The following is a 23,856-nucleotide window of genomic DNA, read 5'->3' on the forward strand; positions in this document are numbered from 1 at the left end:
CAAGAATTACATTACACAAGGGAGTGTACCGTGAAGTAATTAAAGAAAAACTACAGCTCAACGAAGAGATCCCATATAAAAGTTATAAATTTGTTGGTTTACAGACAATTAAAATTAGTACACTAACAAAATGTCATGTAGGGGACTCTGTTAAAAGAAGACACAGATACATCCATTATACGAGGATAGATAGAAAAAGAGGCACTAAGTCATATGCATTTATACCGATCAACATATTTCAAAAGTCCATCTATATACAGTATTTTATCAAGCATTGAGGTAAATCATGATAATTTGTACCAAGAGGAGGATCAAATCACCATAGGTATATAGATACGGTGCTCTAATATACTAATGCATTCAATTATTTAGATTGATATTGATATAGAAGGGTTAATAGTTTGCCTTTAAGTGCCTTTTGCCTTTAATTGTTAGAATTACTAGAATCTGTTGATGCAGTAGTCTGATGGTCTCCACTTCAAGGAGACTACCCTTCTTATCATGTATGTTCTCAATAGTCAGTCACAACATGTTATTTGGTACGTGAGAAAATAAAGGTCAGTATGACCCTGGGTGATGGTGGGGGCTACATGCATTGCATTGAGAATTACATTTGTTGTAAATGGTATAAAATATTGCTTCTTGCTCTATTACTTCAAATAAAAGTGACTTGCACACAGGATATGTGTGAGGTGTCTTTTTGTCTCCAAGCGCGCTTGTAAAATGACGGGCGTAATTCTACAATTTGGCCCTCACTGGTGATCTGTCAGCTGACATTGGTCAGAACGAAAACAGCTATAACAAGATTGTCGAATATAATGAATCAAATGCTCTATTGCACTGTTGTAATGGCTTGTTAAAAAGGGTTGAATAGTAAGCAGCATATAAGCAGGCATCCGGCCTCTCTGACCTTTCCCAGCGCCTGCGCACTGCAGTACTTTGCTCTGCCCTCAACATGGCAGACAAAGTACGCCTGTGCCAAAGCCGCAGCGTGAAGACAAGAAGAGGACGTCATCGAAAGAAGATGGGAGGCCCGGACCGGACCGCGACACCCATCGGACCGGACCGCAGCAGGAACGCCCCTGGGTGAGTATAATCTATCTATTATTCTGTGGAAGCATGGTTGAAAAGCAATGTCTGACTTTCATTTATTCATTTTCATAGATTTTTTTTATTTATTATTACTTTTGTCAGATTCAAGTTATTTCAGTGACCATTGTGGTTTTTTCTGTCATTTAACTAGGGGTACCAACAATTTTGCCCATGTGTGTAACAAGTAGCTCACTGTAGACTCTATACTGTATCTTGGAAAATAAAATAAACTTTTAATTTTTCCAATAAAATATATATACAGTGGGGCAAAAAAGTATTTAGTCAGTCAGCAATAGTGCAAGTTCCACCACTTAAAAAGATGAGAGGCGTCTGTAATTTACATCATAGGTAGACCTCAACTATGGGAGACAAACTGAGAAAAAAAAATCCAGAAAATCACATTGTCTGTTTTTTTTATCATTTTTTTTGCATATTATGGTGGAAAATAAGTATTTGGTCAGAAACAAACAATCAAGATTTCTGGCTCTCACAGACCTGTAACTTCTTCTTTAAGAGTCTCCTCTTTCCTCCACTCATTACCTGTAGTAATGGCACCTGTTTAAACTTGTTATCGGTATAAAAAGACACCTGTGCACACCCTCAAACAGTCTGACTCCAAACTCCACTATGGTGAAGACCAAAGAGCTGTCAAAGGACACCAGAAACAAAATTGTAGCCCTGCACCAGGCTGGGAAGACTGAATCTGCAATAGCCAACCAGCTTGGAGTGAAGAAATCAACAATGGGAGCAATAATTAGAAAATGGAAGACATACAAGACCGCTGATAATCTCCCTCGATCTGGGGCTCCACGCAAAATCCCACCCTGTGGGGTCAGAATGATCACAAGAACGGTGAGCAAAAATCCCAGAACCACGCGGGGGGACCTAGTGAATGAACTGCAGAGAGCTGGGACCAATGTAACAAGGCCTACCATAAGTAACACACTACGCCACCATGGACTCAGATCCTGCAGTGCCAGAAGTGTCCCACTGCTTAATCCAGTACATGTCCGGGCCCGTCTGAAGTTTGCTAGAGAGCGTTTAGATGATCCAGAGGAGTTTTGGGAGAATGTCCTATGGTCTGATGAAACCAAACTGGAACTGTTTGGTAGAAACACAACTTGTCGTGTTTGGAGGAAAAAGAATACTGAGTTGCATCCATCAAACACCATACCTACTGTAAAGCATGGTGGTGGAAACATCATGCTTTGGGGCTGTTTCTCTGCAAAGGGGCCAGGACGACTGATCCGGGTACATGAAAGAATGAATGGGGCCATGTATCGTGAGATTTTGAGTGCAAACCTCCTTCCATCAGCAAGGGCATTGAAGATGAAATGTGGCTGGGTCTTTCAACACGACAATGATCCAAAGCACACCGCCAGGGCAACGAAGGAGTGGCTTCGTAAGAAGCATTTCAAGGTCCTGGAGTGGCCTAGCCAGTCTCCAGATCTCAACCCTATAGAAAACCTTTGGAGGGAGTTGAAAGTCCGTGTTGCCAAGCGAAAAGCCAAAAACATCACTGCTCTAGAGGAGATCTGCATGGAGGAATGGGCCAACATACCAACAACAGTGTGTGGCAACTTTGTGAAGACTTACAGAAAACGTTTGACCTCTGTCATTGCCAACAAAGGATATATTACAAAGTATTGAGATGAAATTTTGTTTCTGACCAAATACTTATTTTCCACCAAAATATGCAAATAAAATGTTAAAAAAACAGACAATGTGATTTTCTGGATTTTTTTTTCTCAGTTTGTCTCCCATAGTTGAGGTCTACCTATGATGTAAATTAAAGACGTCTCTCATCTTTTTAAGTGGTCGAACTTGCACTATTGCTGACTGACTAAATACTTTTTTGCCCCACTGTATATATATATATATATATATATATATATATATATATATATATATATCATACAGAACGTGAATAAACACACCACCACCAAAAAATATATACTTGGACACTATTATAAAAACCACAGGGAGGTGCCTGCTCCTGTATTATCACTGAGTAGCCCTACCTACCAGCAGATGTTGGCACCCTATCCCTGCGCATTGGCACCCCCGCTCGTCGACGGCTCACCCAGCTGGCCCTGCAAGGCCCTTGATGGAAAAGGGGAGCAGAAGATTATAGACAAGAAAAGCATATAAATTGTCTATGTCAGCAGAAATGTAAAAAGGGATATTATTACATCCAAGATATGATGATCTGTTCAATGGAGTCTATACAATCTTTGTCATGTAATATTTCCAGGATGGTCTAGGAATAGAAACATCACCCTAGTTACTCCTATATATATTTGCTTGCCTGGCTGCAGGGGTTGGCACCATGTAATAGCGAGATTGGCGCCCCTGATCGTCTGCAGCTATCCCTCCTGTTCTGAATTATGACAGAATCACCGACTTGGTGGATCAGGGAAATGCTGTAGATATAGTATATCTTGACTTCAGCAAAGCAGTTGACAAAGTATCTCACACAATCCTTATTGAAAAAATGACTAAGTATGGAATGGATAAGGCAACTGTTAGGTGGATTCATAACTGGCTTAGTGATGGGACCCAAAGAGTGGTCGTAAATGGCTACACATCCAGTTGGAAGAATGTCTCAAGTGGGGTACCAAAGGGCTCTGTCCTGAGCCCTGTATTGTTCAACATCTTTATCAATGATTTAGATGAAGGAATTGAGGGTAAACTGATAAAATTTGCTGATGACACAAAGCTAGGAGGGATAGCTAGTACTAGAGAAGAGAGAGGATTCAAAAAGATATAAATAAACTGGAGCAGTGGGCAGCAACTATCAGAATGGTTTTTAACAGGGAAAAATGCAAAGTGCTACATCTGGGCAATAAACATGAAAATGCATATGCGGAATGGGAGGAATAGGGCTAAGCAACAGCACATGTGAACAAGACTTGGGTATACTAATAGATCACAGACTGAACATGAGTCAACAGTGTGATGCAGCAGCGAAAATGGCAAATACAATTCTGGGATGTATTAACAGAAGCATACAGTCTAGATCACGTGAAGTCATTATTGCCCTTTACTCATCTTTGGTCAGACCTCATCTGGAATACTGTGTCCATTTTTGGGTACCGCAATTTAAAAAAGACATCAACAAACTGGAGCAAGTTTAGAGAAGAGCGACCAGAATGGTGACCGGTCTGCAAACCATGTACTATGAGGAACGTTTACAGGATTTGGGAATGTTTAGCTTGCAAAAAAGAAGACTGAGAGGAGACTTAATAGCTGTCTACAAATATCTCAAGGGCTGTCACATTGAGAAAGGATCATCTTTATTCTAATTTGCACAAGGAAAGACTAGAAGCAATGGGATGAAACTGAATGGGAGGAGACACAGATTAGATATTATAAAAAACTTTTTGACAATTAGGGTGATCAATGAGTGGCACAGGCTGCCACGAGAGGTGGTGAGTCTCCTTCAATGGAAGTCTTCAAACAGAGGCTGGACAGACATCTGTCTGGGATGATTTAGTGAATCCTGCTTTGAGCAGGGGGTTGGACCAGATGACCCAGGAGGTCCCCTCCAACTCTACCATTCTATGATTCTATAAACTGATGTGTTGGGAAATAAAGTGATGAGGAGGGGACATAGGGAATAAATTGCTTAGTGCTTCACAAAGATATAAAAGATAACTCTGCTGATATGCCCATTATGGCGCATTTCAGTGGAGGTAGACAGTGATAGACTAACATAAAAAGGGATTCCAATGTGGAAATAAAAGACTTTAGAGTCAGTTATAGAGAGGCATAAGGTATGGTATGCAAAATTTTACACAAGAAGATAATAAACCCACTTAGTACAATGGGTGCAGTACAAAAAAAGCACAACTGGAGGAGTGGAAGATGCCACTCAATCTTGCTCAACAATCCATGTGGTAAAGTACATTAATATTACAGCTACAGGGAAGGATTAGAAAACCACAAGCTCTATATCCTTATCTATATCTTATCTATACGCTCATAATGCCACTCGACGCGTTTCCCCTCTTCCGAGGTTCATCAGGAGTGAGATATTTAAAGCATGACTACTTAGCTTTCAGTCGTCCATAGTCTGAAGCAGCAAAGTGTCCGTGTGATTTGGGACATATAGGGTCAATACCCACTGATGAAATGCCTATGTATATGTAGGGGGGTTGCCATAGTTTAGCCTTTCTTGCGTTAACCTCTTCAAGTGACGTCCTGGCTTGAAGTAATATTAATGATGTATATTACTGTGTATTTATGTAGAAATATTTGCTGCTGCTGTTGAACTATATGTGTGTTTAGATAGGGAAAGTGCAGTGTTTACAATTGGCCACTAGATGGGGGTATTATAGTACCTAGTTGAAATAGTTAAACATAGGAGGGGCACGGTGGATAAGGCAGGGAAGACTTCCTGGCAGAGTCAGTGAGGCCCAAGGCGCCATTTGAGCGCAGAAGGGCTCTATAGCCCCTGGGCAGCACCATGTCACATAACGTTTGCCACAAGGAAAGGGCCCAGCCATCTTTTTTCTGGGTGGAACATCAGCAGTGGAAACAGTGCAGCAGTGCTAGTGGTGCAGTATAAGTGGGACTGCAGTTGCTACGGGAAGACTAAGCAGTATGGGCAGGTCACTTATGTGGCAGCTTATGGCGTGGGCAGATGCCCTCAGAACCGCGGTGAAACGGCTGAGGGAACAACTTGAGCCTGGCCAGGTAGGACGCTGAGGAACCGAATGGTACGGTTCATCCCGGAAGCGAGCTTAGTGACCAGAACAAGAATGCAGGGAAAGAGACAGAATCGTGTAATGTGAATACCTGTAAATCGTATAAGACGTAACTGCAGTGAAGAGAATCGTTTCCATAAGGAGGCAAGATCTCTCACATCCTGCTTTAAAGAAAGGGGTTATCCTAAACGAATCATTGCACAGGCCTTTCAAGCATCGGCACATAAAGAACAAAGTGAATTATTGAAATCTAAACCCAGAAATGGACTCTCAAGTACCAACATCATTACCCCGTACAATAATCATTGGACATAGATCTATGGTACCTTGAGAAATAATTGGAACATATTACTGAGTGAACCAAGAATTGTTCCTTTCATTAGTGATCGCCCAAAGCTTATTGCAAAACAGGCTAAAAACTTTAAAGGCCCATTATGTTCCAGTCACTTTAGACCCCCAACACAATCTTTGGGAAGGGAGGTCAAACTTGTTCGCACATACCCTTGTGGAGGATGTACTATTCGTCCGTATGTTGTTTTAAATAGAACAATTTCCGTTTCAGTGTTTCCAGGGCAGGTTCATACAAATTTTTATTCGAAGAAATATGATGATGTACTGTATGTTCTTGTTTGTAGCTGCCCCAAGATATATGTGGGGTAGACAGGCCAAGAACTTCATTGACGCGTTCAACATCATGTCTCCAATATTGCATGTGCATGAAAGAACAAGGGCAAACCAATCACGTCATTGGCCAATCATTTTCTAGTACATCACAATGGTGCTCCTGGACATTTATGTATTATGGTAGTGGATAAGGTTGAAACTTCAATCAGAGGAGGCTGTTGTACTGATGAACTACTCAGAAGAGAGTCAAATGGATTTTCAAATTGAACAGTTTGGCACCTAATGGCCTAAATGAGGAACTATTATTTACTGGTTACTATAAAAAATAGATTTGTTATATTTTTCATTTGTGTCACTGTTATTTCAACTATGATGACCTCGTTTTGACTATTTATATATTTTTCACTACTCCACTGTGTTAGTTTATATCACAAACGGCGCTGCACATGATATATTCTCTCAGATTTTTCTATAGTATCCTGCTTATTTCAGCTGTTTTTCAAATATTATTATACTTAGGCCATTAGCTACTAAGGGAGTTTTCAAAGGGGAAAGGGCATTAGTACTAAGAGTTAAAGAAAGGGGTGAGTAGAGGGAATAGGATGCGCGGGTTCCTTCCTCCGACTGCCGTCTCTATGTCAGCTTCCGTGGTTACGGCTTCCTGGTCCCGGATAGCCGCGCATGCGTGGCTGCTGCTTCCAGACGCCGTTCCTCGGACGCATCGGCTCATGTGAAAGGTATTTCTAATCTATTATGTATATAAAAAGGACATGAATCTGGACAGATTAATCCACTTCTTCTTTCCCTTGAGGAAGCCACGCTTAACTACAAAATGTCCGTGTCTGCAGTTATTGATGCAAATCGATGAAAGCTGGTGAACCACTAAGCAAAAAGCCAGGAGGTTTAGTTTATCATGAAATACATTGCTCAATTTGCCTGTATGTTAGAGAATATTGTGCATCTTGCTGAACGATGGCAATAATCAGTTCTTAATGAAAAATCAATCACATGCCTGCAACCTTAAAGGGATTGTTCAGGCTCATGATGAAAGTTTACAACCCACGCTGTCAAGATTCTCCTGTATGCGATTTACATACATGCGGTTATGTGTCGACTAGACGTGCGCGGCCTCGCTCTAGTCGGACTGTTTACTTGCGGTCACATGACCAGCCACTGGAGAATCCTAACAACATGCAGTGCGCTCACTGTGATGAACAAAAGTCTGCAGTCATGTAAAGTGACTGCAGACTCTCATCACAGGCCTGAACAACCCATTTCAGGCTATGGTCTGTTTTTACACACAAAACTGTTATGTCAAAAAAAGTGATGTGCAGGTAACAACCATTTTTTCCAGTGGGATTCAGTTTTGATTTTCCATTTCCATTTCAATGTTCAACTGGACCAGACCACTTCTAATCTTCTGTAGTTGGAGGAAAAAACATTTCAAATATCATGAGTGGCAACTAGGTGATGCCATTAGAATGCTGTCTAAGTACTTTTATATATATATTGTGAGATAGCGCTTACTGAATGTGTTGGGGGACACTCGCTTAGCAACGGGACTCAGTCACACAGGCACGTTTTTCTCACAAAAGCAGTCCATCCAGTTTATTTTAGGCAGCATAAATCACACTGCAGGCCATGTTGCACATCACAGGTCTAACACACAGTTCATTTATATACATTTTAACTTTGATACTTCATATACGGCTTTGAAGCGCAGTCAGTAAACACGCCGGACCACTTTGTCCAGTTACCGTGGCCGACCGCACGCCGAACAGTTCATTAATGTCCATGGAGCACAACAGGCACCAACACAAGACATTAGGTTGCAGGCACTACACATGCTGGACATTACTCCGTCCAGTTACCATGGGAGACCACACAGTTCATTACTGACCCCCTGTCAGTGCACACAGTTCTCCATACTCTGGGTTACCTTCCAGGAGCTCCTGCTCCACACGCTGACTCCGATCAGTCCTCTCTCTCTCAGGGAAGCTGCCGACCAGGGATCACCATCCTGGACAATGTTTTGCTCACTAGGCCGCTTGACAGTCCAGATCCTCAGACGGGCTGTAGCTTCCCCAGTGCAGTGCCGTTGCAGACTCTGCCTCCACTCCTTCCCATGTGCTCCTCAGGAATCCTACTCCCAGGACTTCCAACACAGGTTGTGCTATTCAGGAATCCTACTCCCAGGACTTCCAACTCACAGGAAGTCTGTCCCCACCTGGGACCGTCCACCACACAAGTCTCTAAGTGTGTTTTATCAGGGATCCGAGCCTACTCTCAGGATTTGCCAACACACCAGTCTTCAGATCCACGGCCTCCCAGTGCGCTATTCAGGGATCCAGTCCACACACAGGAACTCCCAACACACAAGTCATCCAGGATCTACACAGTCTCCATTACCGAGACCATTACACCACCATGTGACCACATCATGATTACATTATGCAGTTGTAATCACTCCCATAGATGGAAGCAGGTCCGGACTGGGACTAAAATTCAGCCCTGGCATTTGAAGTTACACAGGCCCACTTGTCACACCGTGACTGTATAATATCTTTGTAAACTTGTAGGCAGGGCCGGTTTTAGGCAAAGTGGGGCCCTAGGCAAAGTTTAAAATGGGGGCCCAAATGCTAACATATTGCACATCACACAAAAGCAAGTATTTACAAGCTCTGAGTTCAGGCCGCTAAATGAGTTTGATCGACAATACTGAAGTTATTCAACACTTGTTTCCCGGCCTCTTTCCACCAGCTGAGGAATAATAATGGGACAGAACCATCACTAACAGATCACTAACAGATCACCATACAGTATCATGTTATAAGCAGCACATCTACAGTTTATGCTGGCGATGTGCTGCTGAGAACAAGGATTTTTGTTCCGGCAAAAACAATCTGAATATGCAGCATTTTACTTGTTTAGTAAAATACACCCCATAGTCCTCCATATATTATAATGTGCACCACAGTCCTCCATATAGTATAATACACTCCCTATAGTCCTCCATATATTAAAATACACTGCTCAGTCCTCCACATAGTATATTACAGTCCTCATAGTCCTTCATACAGCATAATACACTCCTCATAGTGCTCCATATAGTATAATGCTCTGCCATAGTCATCCATGTAGTACAATTCACTTCCCATAGTATAATGCACCCCATAGTTCTTCATATAGTATAATGTATTCCCCATAGTCCTCAATACAGTATAATGCAGCCACCACCCTACAGAGTATAAAGCAGCCACCCCAGAGTATAATGCAGCCACCCCAGAGTATAATGTAACCCCCCAAAGAATATAATGCAGCCCCCCCATAGAGTATGATGCAATCACCCCTCATAGAATATAAATATAATACAGCCCCCCATAGAATATAATGCAGCCCCGAATAGAATAGAATACAGCCCACCTCCCAATAGAATATAATGCAGCCCCATCAAAGAGTATGATGCAATCATCCCTCATAAAATCTAATACAGCCCCCCATAGAATATAATGCAGCCCACCTCCCCATAATATACTGTATAATGTAGCCCCCCATAGAATATAATGCAGCCCCCCATAGTATATAAGACAGCCTCCCCCATAGAATATAATATACCCCCCATAGTATATAACACAGCCTCCCCCATAGAATAGAATATACCCCCGCAATAGTATATAACACAGCCACATAGTATATAACACGGCCTCCCCCATAGAATATAATATACCTCCCATAGTATATATCAAAGCCCGCATATAATATAGCACAACTTGCATAGTATAGACAGTAGCACAGCCTGCATAATATAGCACAGCCCGCGTAGTAGTATACAGCACAGCCCGTGCAGTAGTATACAGCACAGCCCACGTAGTAGTATATACAGCACAGCCCGCGTAGTAGTATACACAGCACAGCCCACACAGTGGTATATACACAGCACAGCCCACACAGTGGTATATACACAGCACAGCCCACACAGTGGTATATACACAGCACAGCCCACACAGTGGTATATACACAGCACAGCCCACACAGTGGTATATACACAGCACAGCCCACACAGTGGTATATACACAGCACAGCCCACACAGTGGTATATACACAGCACAGCCCACACAGTGGTATATACACAGCACAGCCCACAATGTGGTATATACACAGCACAGCCCACACAGTTGAATGCGGTGGCGGTGCCACTGGTGGGGGGAGGGGGGAAAGAGTGCAGCGGCCCACTACTGGCACCGGCCCTTCTGGCATTTGCCAGAAGTGCCCGATGGCGAGTCCGTCCCTGGATGGGAGTTGTGTGTGGATAGTCCAACCCACCCAGCTCTCGAACTAGCCCAGTAAGCCTCCCTTGACTATTATACAAACACTTGTGGGACTACAGGTCCGAGAACAACAACATTACTTCAGGCTTACAGCACAGACTCCCTCTGCGACACATATATATAACAATAGTAATGTTATATTACAAAACTAATAATCTAAAAGAAAAATATGTAGACAAAACTAACTTTAGAAATTAAATGAAATTTGTCTTCCATTAAAAAAGAACAATGAAAGCTAGAGAGATGCATTATTTATTGCTTTGTTCAAGGATTGAGAACGAATTAATCCCAAGGTCTTAAGTAAGACAAACAATCCTATTGAGTTTTTTTTCTTGTATTTCTTGGTGAGAACACTGTGATAAGGTGCAGTGCTCATAATGAACACAATTGAGGAGAAAACATATTGTCAAGAACCAGTACATGAAATTAACTGATAATAGATAGGCCTTGAAATGTACTATAGCCTTGAAAAGAAGACTTAAGGTACCGTCACACTAAGCGACGCTGCAGCGATACCGACAACGATCCTGATCGCTGCAGCGTCGCTGTTTGGTCACTGGAGAGCTGTCACACAGACACCTCTCCAGCGACCAACGATGCCGGTAACCAGGGTAAACATCGGGTTACTAAGCGCAGGGCCGCGCTTAGTAACCCGATGTTTACCCTGGTTACCATCGTTAAAGTAAAAAAACAACCACGACATACTTACCTAACGCTGTCTGTCCCCGGCGCTCTGCTTCTCTGGTCTGGCTGTGAGCACAGCGGCCGGAAAGCAGTGCGGTGACGTCACCGCTCTGCTTTCCGGCAGCCAGGCGCTCACAGCCAGACCAGAGAAGCAGAGCGCCGAGGACAGACAGCGGTAGGTAAGTATGTAGTGGTTGTTTTTTTACTTTAACGATGGTAACCAGGGTAAACATCGGGTTACTAAGCGCGGCCCTGCGCTTAGTAACCCGATGTTTACCCTGGTTACCAGCGAAGACATCGCTGAATCGGTGTCACACACACCGATTCAGCGATGTCAGCGGGAGAGCCAGCGACGAAATAAAGTTCTGGCCTTTCTTCCCCGACCAACGACATCACAGCAGGGGCCTGATCGCTGCTGCCTGTCACACTGGACGATATCGCTAGCCAGGACGCTGCAACGTCACGGATCGCTAGCGATATCGTCTAGTGTGACGATACCTTTACCTTTTACATACGATGCATATCATATCTTTGCAGCACAATTTGTAGAGTAAATTTTATATGAATCTCATTATCATGTGCACACATACAGACATCTCATATAATCCATTAGATTATGTTATCACCAATGCAAGTAGTAATTGTCAATCATTTCTATAATTTTCCCATGTGTTTAGGCATGTAGGTCATAGAAAGTTTAGAAAGTTAAATAAATGGCACTATGATATCTGTGATCCGATGTCTTATTCCAGGGAAATCCACATTTTTTTAATATGTAAATAAGCTGTTAAGATCTATAGGCCGGACACTGATCTGCATGAGAATCTGCCTACAGAGCTTATTTTAATGAAAGGAGGAGTTACCAGTGTAGGACATGTAATGACTGACAGTCTGCTCTCCTGATCTACATGTCTCACACTGGTAACTCCACCCTTCATTTAAAATAAGCTCTGGAGGCATATTCGTGGCGAGATCTCTGTCCCGCCCATAGATCTTAGCATATTAAGAAAAATGTGGATTTATCTGAATGAAGACATTGGACTAACTAACTAATGGCATCATTCTTCTACTATTCTTCTATTTTTCTATGAGAGCTTTCAAAATGCGGTCTCCAGTGCAATCAAATGATCGCCCTTGGTCCTGCAAACAGCAGTGTGGGCCTGCCCCTTCAGTGGAAATGCAGTTGTGTAAGGCTACGTTCAGACTAGCGTTGTGCGCCGCTGCGTCGGCGACGCAACGCACAACGCACGCAAAAACACTGCGTTTTGCGACGCGTGCGTAGTTTTTTGACGAAAATCGGACGCAAGAAAAATGCAACTTGTTGCGTTTTCTTGGTCCGACGCTTGTGGCAAAAAAGACGCATTTGTCGCAAAACGCAACAAACAAAAACGCATGTGTCTCCCATGTTAAACATAGGGGCACATGACGCGTGCGTCGCCGCTGCGTCGCCCGACGCTAACCCGACGCACACTAGCACAACGCTAGTCTGAACGTAGCCTAAGGCAGCCAGCAAACAAATAGCAGTCCATTCAGTACAATGACTGCTTGAGACCATCAGTACAGGTAATCTTTAGCTTGGATTATTGAGGACAGATCCAAGTACCGTAATTGATCCACTCTCTATAATGTGCATATGGCCAAGTAGGACAGATAGACAGGGGATGTGTCAGGGAGACCACTCCCATAAATATCTCTCTTTTCCAACTAAAATGTATAAAGCTAATCATATTTATGTTTATGATAAAGCAATGTAATAATATATGTAATGTATTTTAAAGTAAATAATTTCATTTCCTCCATTTCTTGTAATTATTCCCCCGGTATAATCTGCAGGTTAGATCCTAAGGGCCATGGACTCCCCTGATGCTGAAGCAATCCTGGAAGTTTCCAGCGCAATTTCTCATAAAGGTGAAGAGAGTAATAGCGGTAATAGTAATAATTGGAGAATGCCGAAATGTTAACTGTTATCTATATCTAATTACAGTTTTTCAATAAAATTGCATAGGCAAATTAATGTCTAATTGATTTAGATGGCAGAGTCAAATAGCCTGTAAATTTGGAATCTGTGAGGTAAAGCTTACTCAGTACCTGGTGTACCACTGCTCCTTGGTCCTCTCAGTCTGTTACTGTGCAAGAAGGACTGTAACAATTATGTAGGTGCTAAGGAATCTGATAGCGTGGAATAAAACCAGTCTGAGAACAAAGCTGCAGCAAAAGTGTACTTAACAAAATAAAAATGGAAACAGAACTAACATTATTATTATTATTTATTTATTTATATAGCACCATTAATTCCATGGTGCTGTACATGAGAAAGTGGTTACGGAGTTATAGATATCATTTACAGTAAAAATGTTTACAGTGACAGACTGGTACAGAAGGGAGAGAACCCTGTCCTTTTGGACTCACATTCTATGGGATAGCGGGGAAGAGGCAGAAGGTAGGGGCGAGGCAGTGGCGATGGCAAGGCGGCGGCTCTGGCAATGGCGAGGCGGCGGCTCTGGCGATGCGGCAAAATGGTTATTGCAGGCTGTAGGCTTTCTTGAAGAGATGGGTTTTCAGGTTCCGTCTGAAAGATCCGATAGTGGTGGATAGTCAGACGTGTTGAGGCATGGAATTCCAGAGGATGGGGGAAATTCGGGAGAAATCTTGGAGGCAGTTGTGTGAGGAACGATTAAGTGTGGAGGAGAGTAAGAGGTCTTGGGAGGATCGGAGATTACGTGAGGGAAGATATTGGGAGATTAGTTCAGAGGTATAGGGAGGTGAGAGGTTGTGGATGGCTTTGTAGATCAGTGGTAGTAGTTTGAACTGGATTCGTTGGGGAATTGGGAGCCAGTGGAGGGATTTACAGAGGGGAGAAGCAGGGGAGTAGAGAGGAGGTGGATTAGCCGGGCAGCAGAATTGAGGACAGACTGGAGTGGTGCAAGAGAGTTAGCGGGGAGGCCACAAAAGGGGGGTGTTGCAGTAGTCAAGGCGGGAGATGATAAGGGCATGCACAAGAGTTTTGGTAGATTGTGGGCTGAGGAATGAACGGATTCTGGCAATATTTTTGTTGGAGGCAACAGGAGGTGGCAAGAGTTTGGACGTGCGGTTTGAAGGACAGGGCAGAGTCGAGAGTTACCCCGAGGCAGCGGATTTCAGGTGCAGGAAAGAGCGTGATGCCGTTTACCATAATAGATAGGTCAGGTAGGAGGGATACGTGAGATGGGGGAAAGATGAGGAGTTCGATTTTGTCTACATTGAGTTTTAGGAAGGGAGTGGTGAAGAAGGAGGATATGGCTGACAGACACTTCGGGATTCTGGACAGCAGAGAGGTGACATCTGGGCCAGAGAGGTAGATCTGAGTGTCGTCCGCATACAGGTGGTACTGGAAGCCATGGGACTTTATGAGCTGTCCTAGGCCAAGGGTATAGATGGAAAAAAGTAGGGGCCCTAGGACAGAGCCTTGAGGGATTCCAACAGAGAGAGGGCGGGATGAGGAGGTGGTGTGGGAGTGGGAAACTTGAGCATGGACATGCTGCTCAAAGAGTTTTGAAGCAAACGGGAGCAGTGATATGGGGCGGTAGCTGGGCATAGCCGTTGAGTCAAGGTTAGTTTTTTTGAGGATGGGTGTGATGGTGGCATGTTTAAAGGCAGAGGGGAAGGTACCAGAAGATAGCGATAGGTTGAAGAGATGGGTTAGGGCTGGAATGAGCGTGTTAGTGAGGTTGGGGAGCAGGTGGGAAGGGATGGGGTCAAGTGCACAGGTGGTGAGGTGCGATTTGGAACAGAGGCGAGTAAGCTCTCCTTCAGTGATGTTGGAGAGGGAGCTTATTAGGGAAGGGCAGAGGTCTGGTATATGGAGTGGTTGGGGTCGTGGAACAGTTAGGGTTTGCCTTGTTTGGTCGATCTTGTTTTTGAAGTAGGTGGCAAAGTCCTTGGAAGAGATGAGGGGAGTTGTAGGTGGCATTGGTGGGCGGAGGGAGGTAAATGTGCTGAATAGTTGTTTTGGGTTGTAAGATAGTGAAGATACAAGATTAGTGTTATAGGTCTGTTTAGTGGAGGTGAGGGCTAATTTGAAGTCAAATGTAGCTTGTTTGAAAGCAGTGAAGTCGTCTGGCAAACGTGTTTTCTTCCAATGCCGCTCCGTGCTTGTTGAAGTTTTTTTAGTGAGATTGCTATGCCAAGGTTGCCTATTGGTTCGTCGCACTGTGGCATGCATGAGAGGGGCGACTGAGTCTATGGCTGATGTGAGGGTGGAGTTATAGAAAGCGGTGGCGCTGTCCGTGTCGTGGAGTGAAGATATGGAGGCCAGGGGTAGGAGAGAGTCTGAGAGTCTGTGAATGTCTAGATGTGTGAGGTTTCTGCGATGATGTGGTAATGGCTGGACATGGGGGGCAGGTGAGGAGGACAAGGATGAGGTGAGTAGATGGTGGTAAAATAGGGGGAAGGGAGAGGTTGTGAGATTAGATAAGGAACAGAGGTGGGTGAAGATGAGGTCTAGTGTATGTCTGTCTGTGCGGCTGGCTGTGGAGGACCACTGAGTGAGTCCAAAGGATGAAGTAAGGGCCAGTAGCTTGGAGGCTGCTAGCTGGCGGGTGTCAGCAGGGATATTAAAGTCACCCATGATGATGGTGGGGATGTCAGCAGAGAGAAAGTGAAGAAGCCAGGTGGAGAATTGGTTGATGAAGGCAGTGGCTGAGCCCGGTGGTCGGTATATGACAGCCATTTGGAGATTGGAGGGAGCGTAGATACGGACAGAGTGAACCTCGAAAGAAGGGAGGATAAGGGAGGGTGGGGGTTGGATAGGGTTGAAGGAACAGTTTTTAGAAAGAAGGATACCCACTCCTCCACCATGTCTGTTGCCAGAGCGAGGAGTGTGAGTAAATTGGAGGCCACCGTAGCTCAGTGCTGCAGGCGAGGCCGTGTCAAGGGGCGTCAGCCAGGTCTCAGTGAGGGCCAGGAAGGAAAGGTTGCGGGAAGTGAAGAGATCATGGACCATGTGGAGCTTGTTGCAGACAGAGCGGGCATTCCAAAGTGCCCCAGAGAGAGGAAGCAGGTGGGTGGGGGTCAGTGGCACAGATTTTAAGTGTGAGGGTTTGCCATAGTTTCTCATAGTGTGAGAAGGATAGGGGCGAGGATTAGTGATGAATGAGGGGGGGGGGGCAGGATTGGGGGATGTGTCGGCCGCAGTGAGAATAAGCAGGGAAGGAAGCAGGTGGGTGAAGGAGAGTGATTGGCTTATATTATATTTTGGTGGTAGAGGTCTGAGGTTAGAGAGCAGGTCTGCAGATGAAGCGAGGTGGGGGATAAGAGAGAGGGGGAGATAGTTATGTGGTTTGAGAGTGCGAGGGTATGGGGTTAGTGGAGGAGAGTGAGGATTAGTGGAGCAAAAACAGTGGGGGAAATGCGAGCATGGTTAAAGAGCAGGGGAGAAAAAGAAAGGCAAGTAAATTTAGAAGACAGAGATTAGTCTTACCGTCTGCCCGATTTCTGGACTATTTCTGGTATATTTCAGATGATACACTTAAAATATGTCACTTGAAATTATGTCACATCTGACTAAAGTCAGATCTGACCCGTTCCATGCAACTTATACCATTCAAATGTCCAAGAAATGAAGCCAGGTGAGAGAGGGAGGGGAGGAAGGAGGTTGTGGAGGACAGTCCACAGCAGGGGACAATTAGCAGATTGCAGTTAATACAACATTTGACTACCCAAAATGAAGACAGAGGTATTAACATAGATATTCCTGCAATTGAAACGAGGTGCACAGCACAATATAGTAAATCACAACAAACTGAATAGCGCGGTGCGACCACTAGTACGAACCAGTCCAGCAAGGATATGACGCGGGAGCGAACAAGACACTTAAACGAGGAAGTCCAGTAAGGATATTGGTTTGAATGCACAAAGTACTTAAACGCGAGAATCCAGCAAAAGTGTAGTGGGAATGCACACAATACTTAAATGAGGAAGTCCAGCAATAACTTGATCACACGTGCGCACAGTACTTGTTTGTGGAAGTTCAATAATACGCAGATGGTACGTTGTGAGAATGAAGTCCTGGGAAAAAGAGGATAAGGGGAAAAAGAGGGAGAGCGCTATCTAAGCATACCAGATGAGGAAATCTTTCTTGGAGAGAAAAATACAACTTTAATCTTGCTCATCTGATGAGGTTGTGCAAGGAGACACAACACTATTAAAAGTATTGCAACCTTCCACTGGTGTGCTGCCCATCACAGCAGTTCCAGAGGCGAGAGGAGCACCCAAGACAACCCCGGTCAGGATCCAGGAGCACACAGGAGACGGAAGGCAGCTGAACGTGGCGAGGCAGACAACCGAGTAATGTACAAAGAGAAAAGATGAACAGCGCTCCAATCGGGTGTAGTAGTATCAAAACGAAATCTTTATTGATCCATGTAGAAGCAACGTTTTGACCAGTATCCTGGTCTTTATCAAGCATACAAATGAGTGCAATGTGCCGGCTTAAATGGTGTGGATACCACGCAGGGCACCAATCACCAAACAGCCACTAATTACATATACAAACATAACAAATAACATCAATCAGACCACACCAATTGCATTAAAAATAGATGCAAACAATGTCCGCAGTGTATAAGTAAAGAAAAACATAGCACAAAACATAAATCATATAGCACTACTGCAATGTTTATATTCCGTCCAACCAATTAGGTTCCGGCATACTCATAGCCATGGATACAAAGCTCCAATGGAAAGGTCATATCAGCGGTCCTCATAACCAATCCAAATCCTTCCCGTGAGTGGCGCCAGATTCCAACCAGCCTATCCGGCCCCTTCATGTTCTTGATAGAGACCTAAATAGCAAATCAGGCAACCACTTACAAAATGTAACAGAGCCGCATCATCATCCAGCGCCAACCCCCCGGCGGATCACATGACCGCAAAACACTCAGGGACACCATGGCGTGTAAGGCCGCGCGTCATGGCAACAGTCGACTCCCCCTCTCATGTGACCACGGCATAGGAATCACCCCGCTGTGACGCAACCATCCGTCAACCCCGGTGAGAGGGAAACCATGGACGTGCGCAGGCGCAGAACCGCCGGAAACCGCAACATCGCAAGTCGCGATGTAAGCAGATCCAGCGGCGCCGCGAGCACCACACCTCCCCGGCCACTCCCACACAGAAGAGACGCAGGCGTGCCGCCACCAGGACGTCGCAGCCGCGACGTCACGGAGAAGGCAAAGTGCCTAGATGCCAGTGCGCAAGCACCCAACACACCCATGTGTCTGATTAACCATGGCTAACAGAAGTTGCCATGGAAACTCAGAGGGCATGCATGGACTATTAACTATTATGAAAAATGCAGCTCAGATGTAATACACAAAAATAACCATCATGAATATATATGTTTTTCACAGTTATAGTAACCGAGGACGAAAAAAACAGCAAACATTGTTATCTATAATTAAAAAATATTAAAATAGACACATTAAAAACAAAATACCGATGAAGATGCCATAGCCTAGGGGAGAGAAATCATCTAGGAATACAAACCTGTAAATTAAAATCTAAATTCAAACCCCCAGGTTGTAAGGTCCCCAATGAGTAAATCCACCTCATTTCCTTTTTTCTAAGCAATAATAGCCTATCCCCTCCTCTCCTCAAAGCTGGGACACTATCTATTACTCTAAAGCGTAACTGATTGACAGAGTGTTTATTGTCCAAAAAATGTCTGGGGATCGGCAAATCTGTAAGACCCGTACGTATCGTGCTCTTATGTTTACTGATTCGTGCCCGTACCTCCATTGTGGTCTCCCCCACATAAGCCAACCCGCACGGACACGTAATCATGTAAACAACGAAGCTAGAAGAGCAAGTGTACCGTTCCTTCAGATACATTTTCTTACCCGTATGAGGGTGATGAAAAAACTCCCCTTTTAGCATATTGTTGCAACTCGCACAACCCAGGCATGGAAAATTTCCAAGCCTGGGTGTGCTAAGAGTTGTCTGAATGGAGGAGCTCTTAGATGACCCAATATCAGATCTCACTAGACTATCACCCAAGTTGCGTCCCCTCCTATACGACATTAATGGATAGTTGTTAAACGCCGGTATCGATGGTAAACCGCGCTGTAACCCCAACCAGTGTTTCCTCAAAATTTTATCAATGTGACAGCTAACTGAAGTATAGGTGGATACAAAGGGGATACGTTCCCCAGGACGTTTAGGGGAGCCTGGTTTACAAATAGATTCCCGTGTTAAGCTCCGAGCCTTACAGCTAAATCTACGCAGCTCCTTCTTAGGATAACCCCTGCTCGAGAACTTGAGACACATCTCATCCAGCCTCCGGTCGACCACAGTGTCATCAGACACTATTCTCCGCACCCTCAGGAGTTGGCTCCACGGTAAGGAGTTAACCATTCTCCGGGGATGGTTGCTATCAAATAGCAACAGGCCATTTCTATCCGTCTCTTTCACAAAGATGTCTGTCTTCAGTTTATCTCCTTCCTTGTATACAAGGGTATCCAAAAACTGGATCTGGGAAGAGGAAGATGTCAAGGTAAACTGTAACTCCACATAAATCCCATTAAGATACTAATGGAACTCATTCAGCTCTGTTATGCTACCGTCCCAAATAAAAAAAATATCATCAATGTAGCGCCACCAGGCTCTGACGTGGCGCCAAAGGTTGGAACAGTACACGAACCTGTCCTCGAATACCGCCATGTAGATGTTGGCATAAGTGGGGGCCACATTGGACCCCATGGCGGTACCCCTTAACTGCAAAAAGAACTCATCCCCAAAGAGGAAATGATTCCTCATGAGGATGAGCTCCAACAGTGTGAGGACAAGTCGTGCACTCTCCGGGGCCACGTCAGAGCCCGATAGCGCACAAGAGACCGCATCAAGACCCTTGTCATGCTCAATCGACGTGTACAATGATACAACGTCGAATGATGCAAGTAGGGTAGTTTCAGACACAGTGATGTCTTCAAGTTTTTTAAGAAAATCGTTTGTGTCACGAATATAGGATTTGGCAGATGTGGCATAGGTACGTAATACTTTATCCAAAAAGATTGCCGTCTTGTTAAATAGAGAACCCCTCCCCGACACAATGGGTCTGCCGGGGGGGTTTAGCAGGTCCTTATGAATTTTCGGTAGTACATATAATACCGGAATTACCGGTGCATCAACGATCAAATATTCAAACAACTTGTGGTCAATGAGTCCCATGGCCAGGGAGTCACTGACCACAAGTTGTAATTCCTTCTGGAACCGATTGGTAGGATTACTAGGGGAACGTATCCCCTTTGTATCCACCTATACTTCAGCTAGCTGTCACATTGATAAAATTTTGAGGAAACACTGGTTGGGGTTACAGCGCGGTTTACCATCGATACCGGCGTTTAACAACTATCCATTAATGTCGTATAGGAGGGGACGCAACTTGGGTGATAGTCTAGTGAGATCTGATATTGGGTCATCTAAGAGCTCCTCCATTCAGACAACTCTTAGCACACCCAGGCTTGGAAATTTTCCATGCCTGGGTTGTGCGAGTTGCAACAATATGCTAAAAGGGGAGTTTTTTCATCACCCTCATATGGGTAAGAAAATTTATCTGAAGGAACGGTACACTTGCTCTTCTAGCTTCGTTGTTTACATAATTACGTGTCCGTGCGGGTTGGCTTATGTGGGGGAGACCACAATGGAGGTACGGGCACGAATCAGTAAACATAAGAGCACGATACATACGGGTCTTACAGATTTGCCGATCCCCAGACATTTTTTGGACAATAAACACTCTGTCAATCAGTTACGCTTTAGAGTAATAGATAGTGTCCCAGCTTTGAGGAGAGGAGGGGATAGGCTATTATTGCTTAGAAATAAGGAAATGAGGTGGATTTACTCATTGGGGACCTTACAACCTGGGGGTTTGAATTTAGATTTTAATTTACAGGTTTGTATTCCTAGATGATTTCTCTCCCCTAGGCTATGGCATCTTCATCGGTATTTTGTTTTTAATGTGTCTATTTTAATATTTTTTAATTATAGATAACAATGTTTGCTGTTTTTTTTCGTCCTCGGTTACTATAACTGTGAAAAACATATATATTCATGATGGTTATTTTTGTGTATTACATCTGAGCTGCATTTTTCATAATAGTTAATAGTCCATGCATGCCCTCTGAGTTTCCATGGCAACTTCTGTTAGCCATGGTTAATCAGACACATGGGTGTGTTGGGTGCTTGCGCACTGGCATCTAGGGACTTTGCCTTCTCCGTGACGTCGCGGCTGGGACGTCCTGGTGGCGGCACGCCTGCGTCTCTTCTGTGTGGGAGTGGCCGGGGAGGTGTGGTGCTCGCGGCGCCGCTGGATCTGCTTACATCGCGACTTGCGATGTTGCGGTTTCCGGCGGTTCTGCGCCTGCGCACGTCCGTGGTTTCCCTCTCACCGGGGTTGACGGATGGTTGCATCACAGCGGGGTGATTCCTATGCCGTGGTCACATGAGAGGGGGAGTCGACTGTTGCCATGACGCGCGGCCTTACACGCCATGGTGTCCCTGAGTGTTTTGCAGTCATGTGACCCGCCGGGGGGTTGGCGCTGGATGATGATGCGGCTCTGTTACATTTTGTAAGTGGTTGCCTGATTTGCTATTTAGGTCTCTATCAAGAACATGAAGGGGCCGGATAGGCTGGTTGGAATCTGGCGCCACTCACGGGAAGGATTTGGATTGGTTATGAGGACCGCTGATATGACCTTTCCATTGGAGCTTTGTATCCATGGCTATGAGTATGCCGGAACCTAATTGGTTGGACGGAATATAAACATTGCAGTAGTGCTATATGATTTATGTTTTGTGCTATGTTTTTCTTTACTTATACACTGCGGACATTGTTTGCATCTATTTTTAATGCAATTGGTGTGGTCTGATTGATGTTATTTGTTATGTTTGTATATGTAATTAGTGGCTGTTTGGTGATTGGTGCCCTGCGTGGTATCCACACCATTTAAGCCGGCACATTGCACTCATTTGTATGCTTGATAAAGACCAGGATACTGGTCGAAACGTTGCTTCTACATGGATCAATAAAGATTTTGTTTTGATACTACTACACCCGATTGGAGCGCTGTTCATCTTTTCTCTTTGGACTACTCGAATATCCAGGTTGGTTCCCTGGATTAAGGAACGAGCGCCCCTTTGTGTGAGTGCTGTCAGCCCCACTTTTTCTCTACTACATGGACTGAACCTGGACTGATGTGCACCCCTACCATAAATATGGACGTGAATACTAATCTAGAGGTGGGTGGCCTAGATAATGCCATGATTTTTTCGTATACCGATGATGATGCCAGACGGATACTTTCTGGCTCTAGTGCGGACATGTCTTTCTTGAGTAAACCCACGGCAGACATGCTTAAGAAGAAATGGGAGAATGACAAGAGGAGATACATTTCCCTGGAACTCCATGTGGTGACTCTGATGGAGTATTTCAGAGCGAGGAGGATTCCTCGTGGGTTACGACCACATCTTAGGCCTACCCTGTTGCCAGATAATGAACAATTTTGCTCTAAGTTTGAATCAATTACCAATAAGTTTGCATTTGACATCATGCTATTGAATATTGAATTTTTAAAAAAGGAAATGGAGGTGTTGAAGAGAGGTACTATGGAACTGGAGGAACAACTTAAGTCACAACTGACAGCACAGGATTGGGGTTCTTTACAGAGTAAAGCCGAGGCGAACTTGGCGAAATTCCGATCAGATATTGAATCCACTAAACGTGTTAAGTGGTTCCGTGATATGGAGGACTACAAGGCTGGCTGGGTTTTCTCATGGCACATAGGTCCTAATCATCTCCCCTACAATGGTAGGGGTAAACCCGGGTTGCCAAGGAAACGTAGGAAGCCACAGATGAGGAAACACGCAAATTTTGGCTTTACCTCTGCTGAATCTGACTCTAAGGAGGATTCCAATATGGAGGGTGCTAGGCGATTGCATTTTTTAGAGAGAGAAAAAATGGACAAAGCAGATCCAGGAGGAGGGGCCGAAGAGGAGGCCGGAAGCATAGAAAATCGGAGTATGCACAGAGAACAACGTCCAACGAGGAAGAACACGATGAAAATGAGGAACATGAAGGACAGTTAATGGACAGTAGGAGCTTGGTGGTAAATATTTCTTCTGTTACACTGTCAGAGACTGAACTTAAAGTATTGTCGAAAGGTCTGTCATTTTGCCCGTCCAGTAACCCTGATTGGTTTTCACTAGAGATTGATTTACATGCCTTCTTTAGGAGGTTAAGATTATCTTCATTTTTTGCGGACAAACGCAATGATGTATCCTCTAGTATGTGTAGACCTTCACAGGGTTTTGCTTTACGTGAGTTGGGGTTGTACACTAAAAGTGATTTCCAGCCACCCAATAGAGATCACTTTGTAGAATCTTAT

At 44.4% G+C, this 23,856-nt stretch overlaps 1 protein-coding gene across 1 annotated transcript in view; it reads left to right on the top strand.

Moving 5' to 3' along the window:
• The window catches only part of ACSBG1 (acyl-CoA synthetase bubblegum family member 1), a 95,560-nt gene that overhangs the window by 14,560 nt on the left and 57,144 nt on the right, over nt 1–23,856 (top strand). Inside the window, exon 2 of the mRNA XM_069765564.1 lies at nt 13,271–13,345. Coding sequence (XP_069621665.1) covers nt 13,288–13,345 — 58 coding nt within the window. The 5' untranslated portion in view covers nt 13,271–13,287. The remainder of the gene's footprint in view (nt 1–13,270; nt 13,346–23,856) is intronic.

This window comes from Ranitomeya imitator, chromosome 4 (assembly GCF_032444005.1).
Source record: "Ranitomeya imitator isolate aRanImi1 chromosome 4, aRanImi1.pri, whole genome shotgun sequence".
In the NCBI taxonomy this organism is placed as follows: domain Eukaryota; kingdom Metazoa; phylum Chordata; class Amphibia; order Anura; family Dendrobatidae; genus Ranitomeya; species Ranitomeya imitator.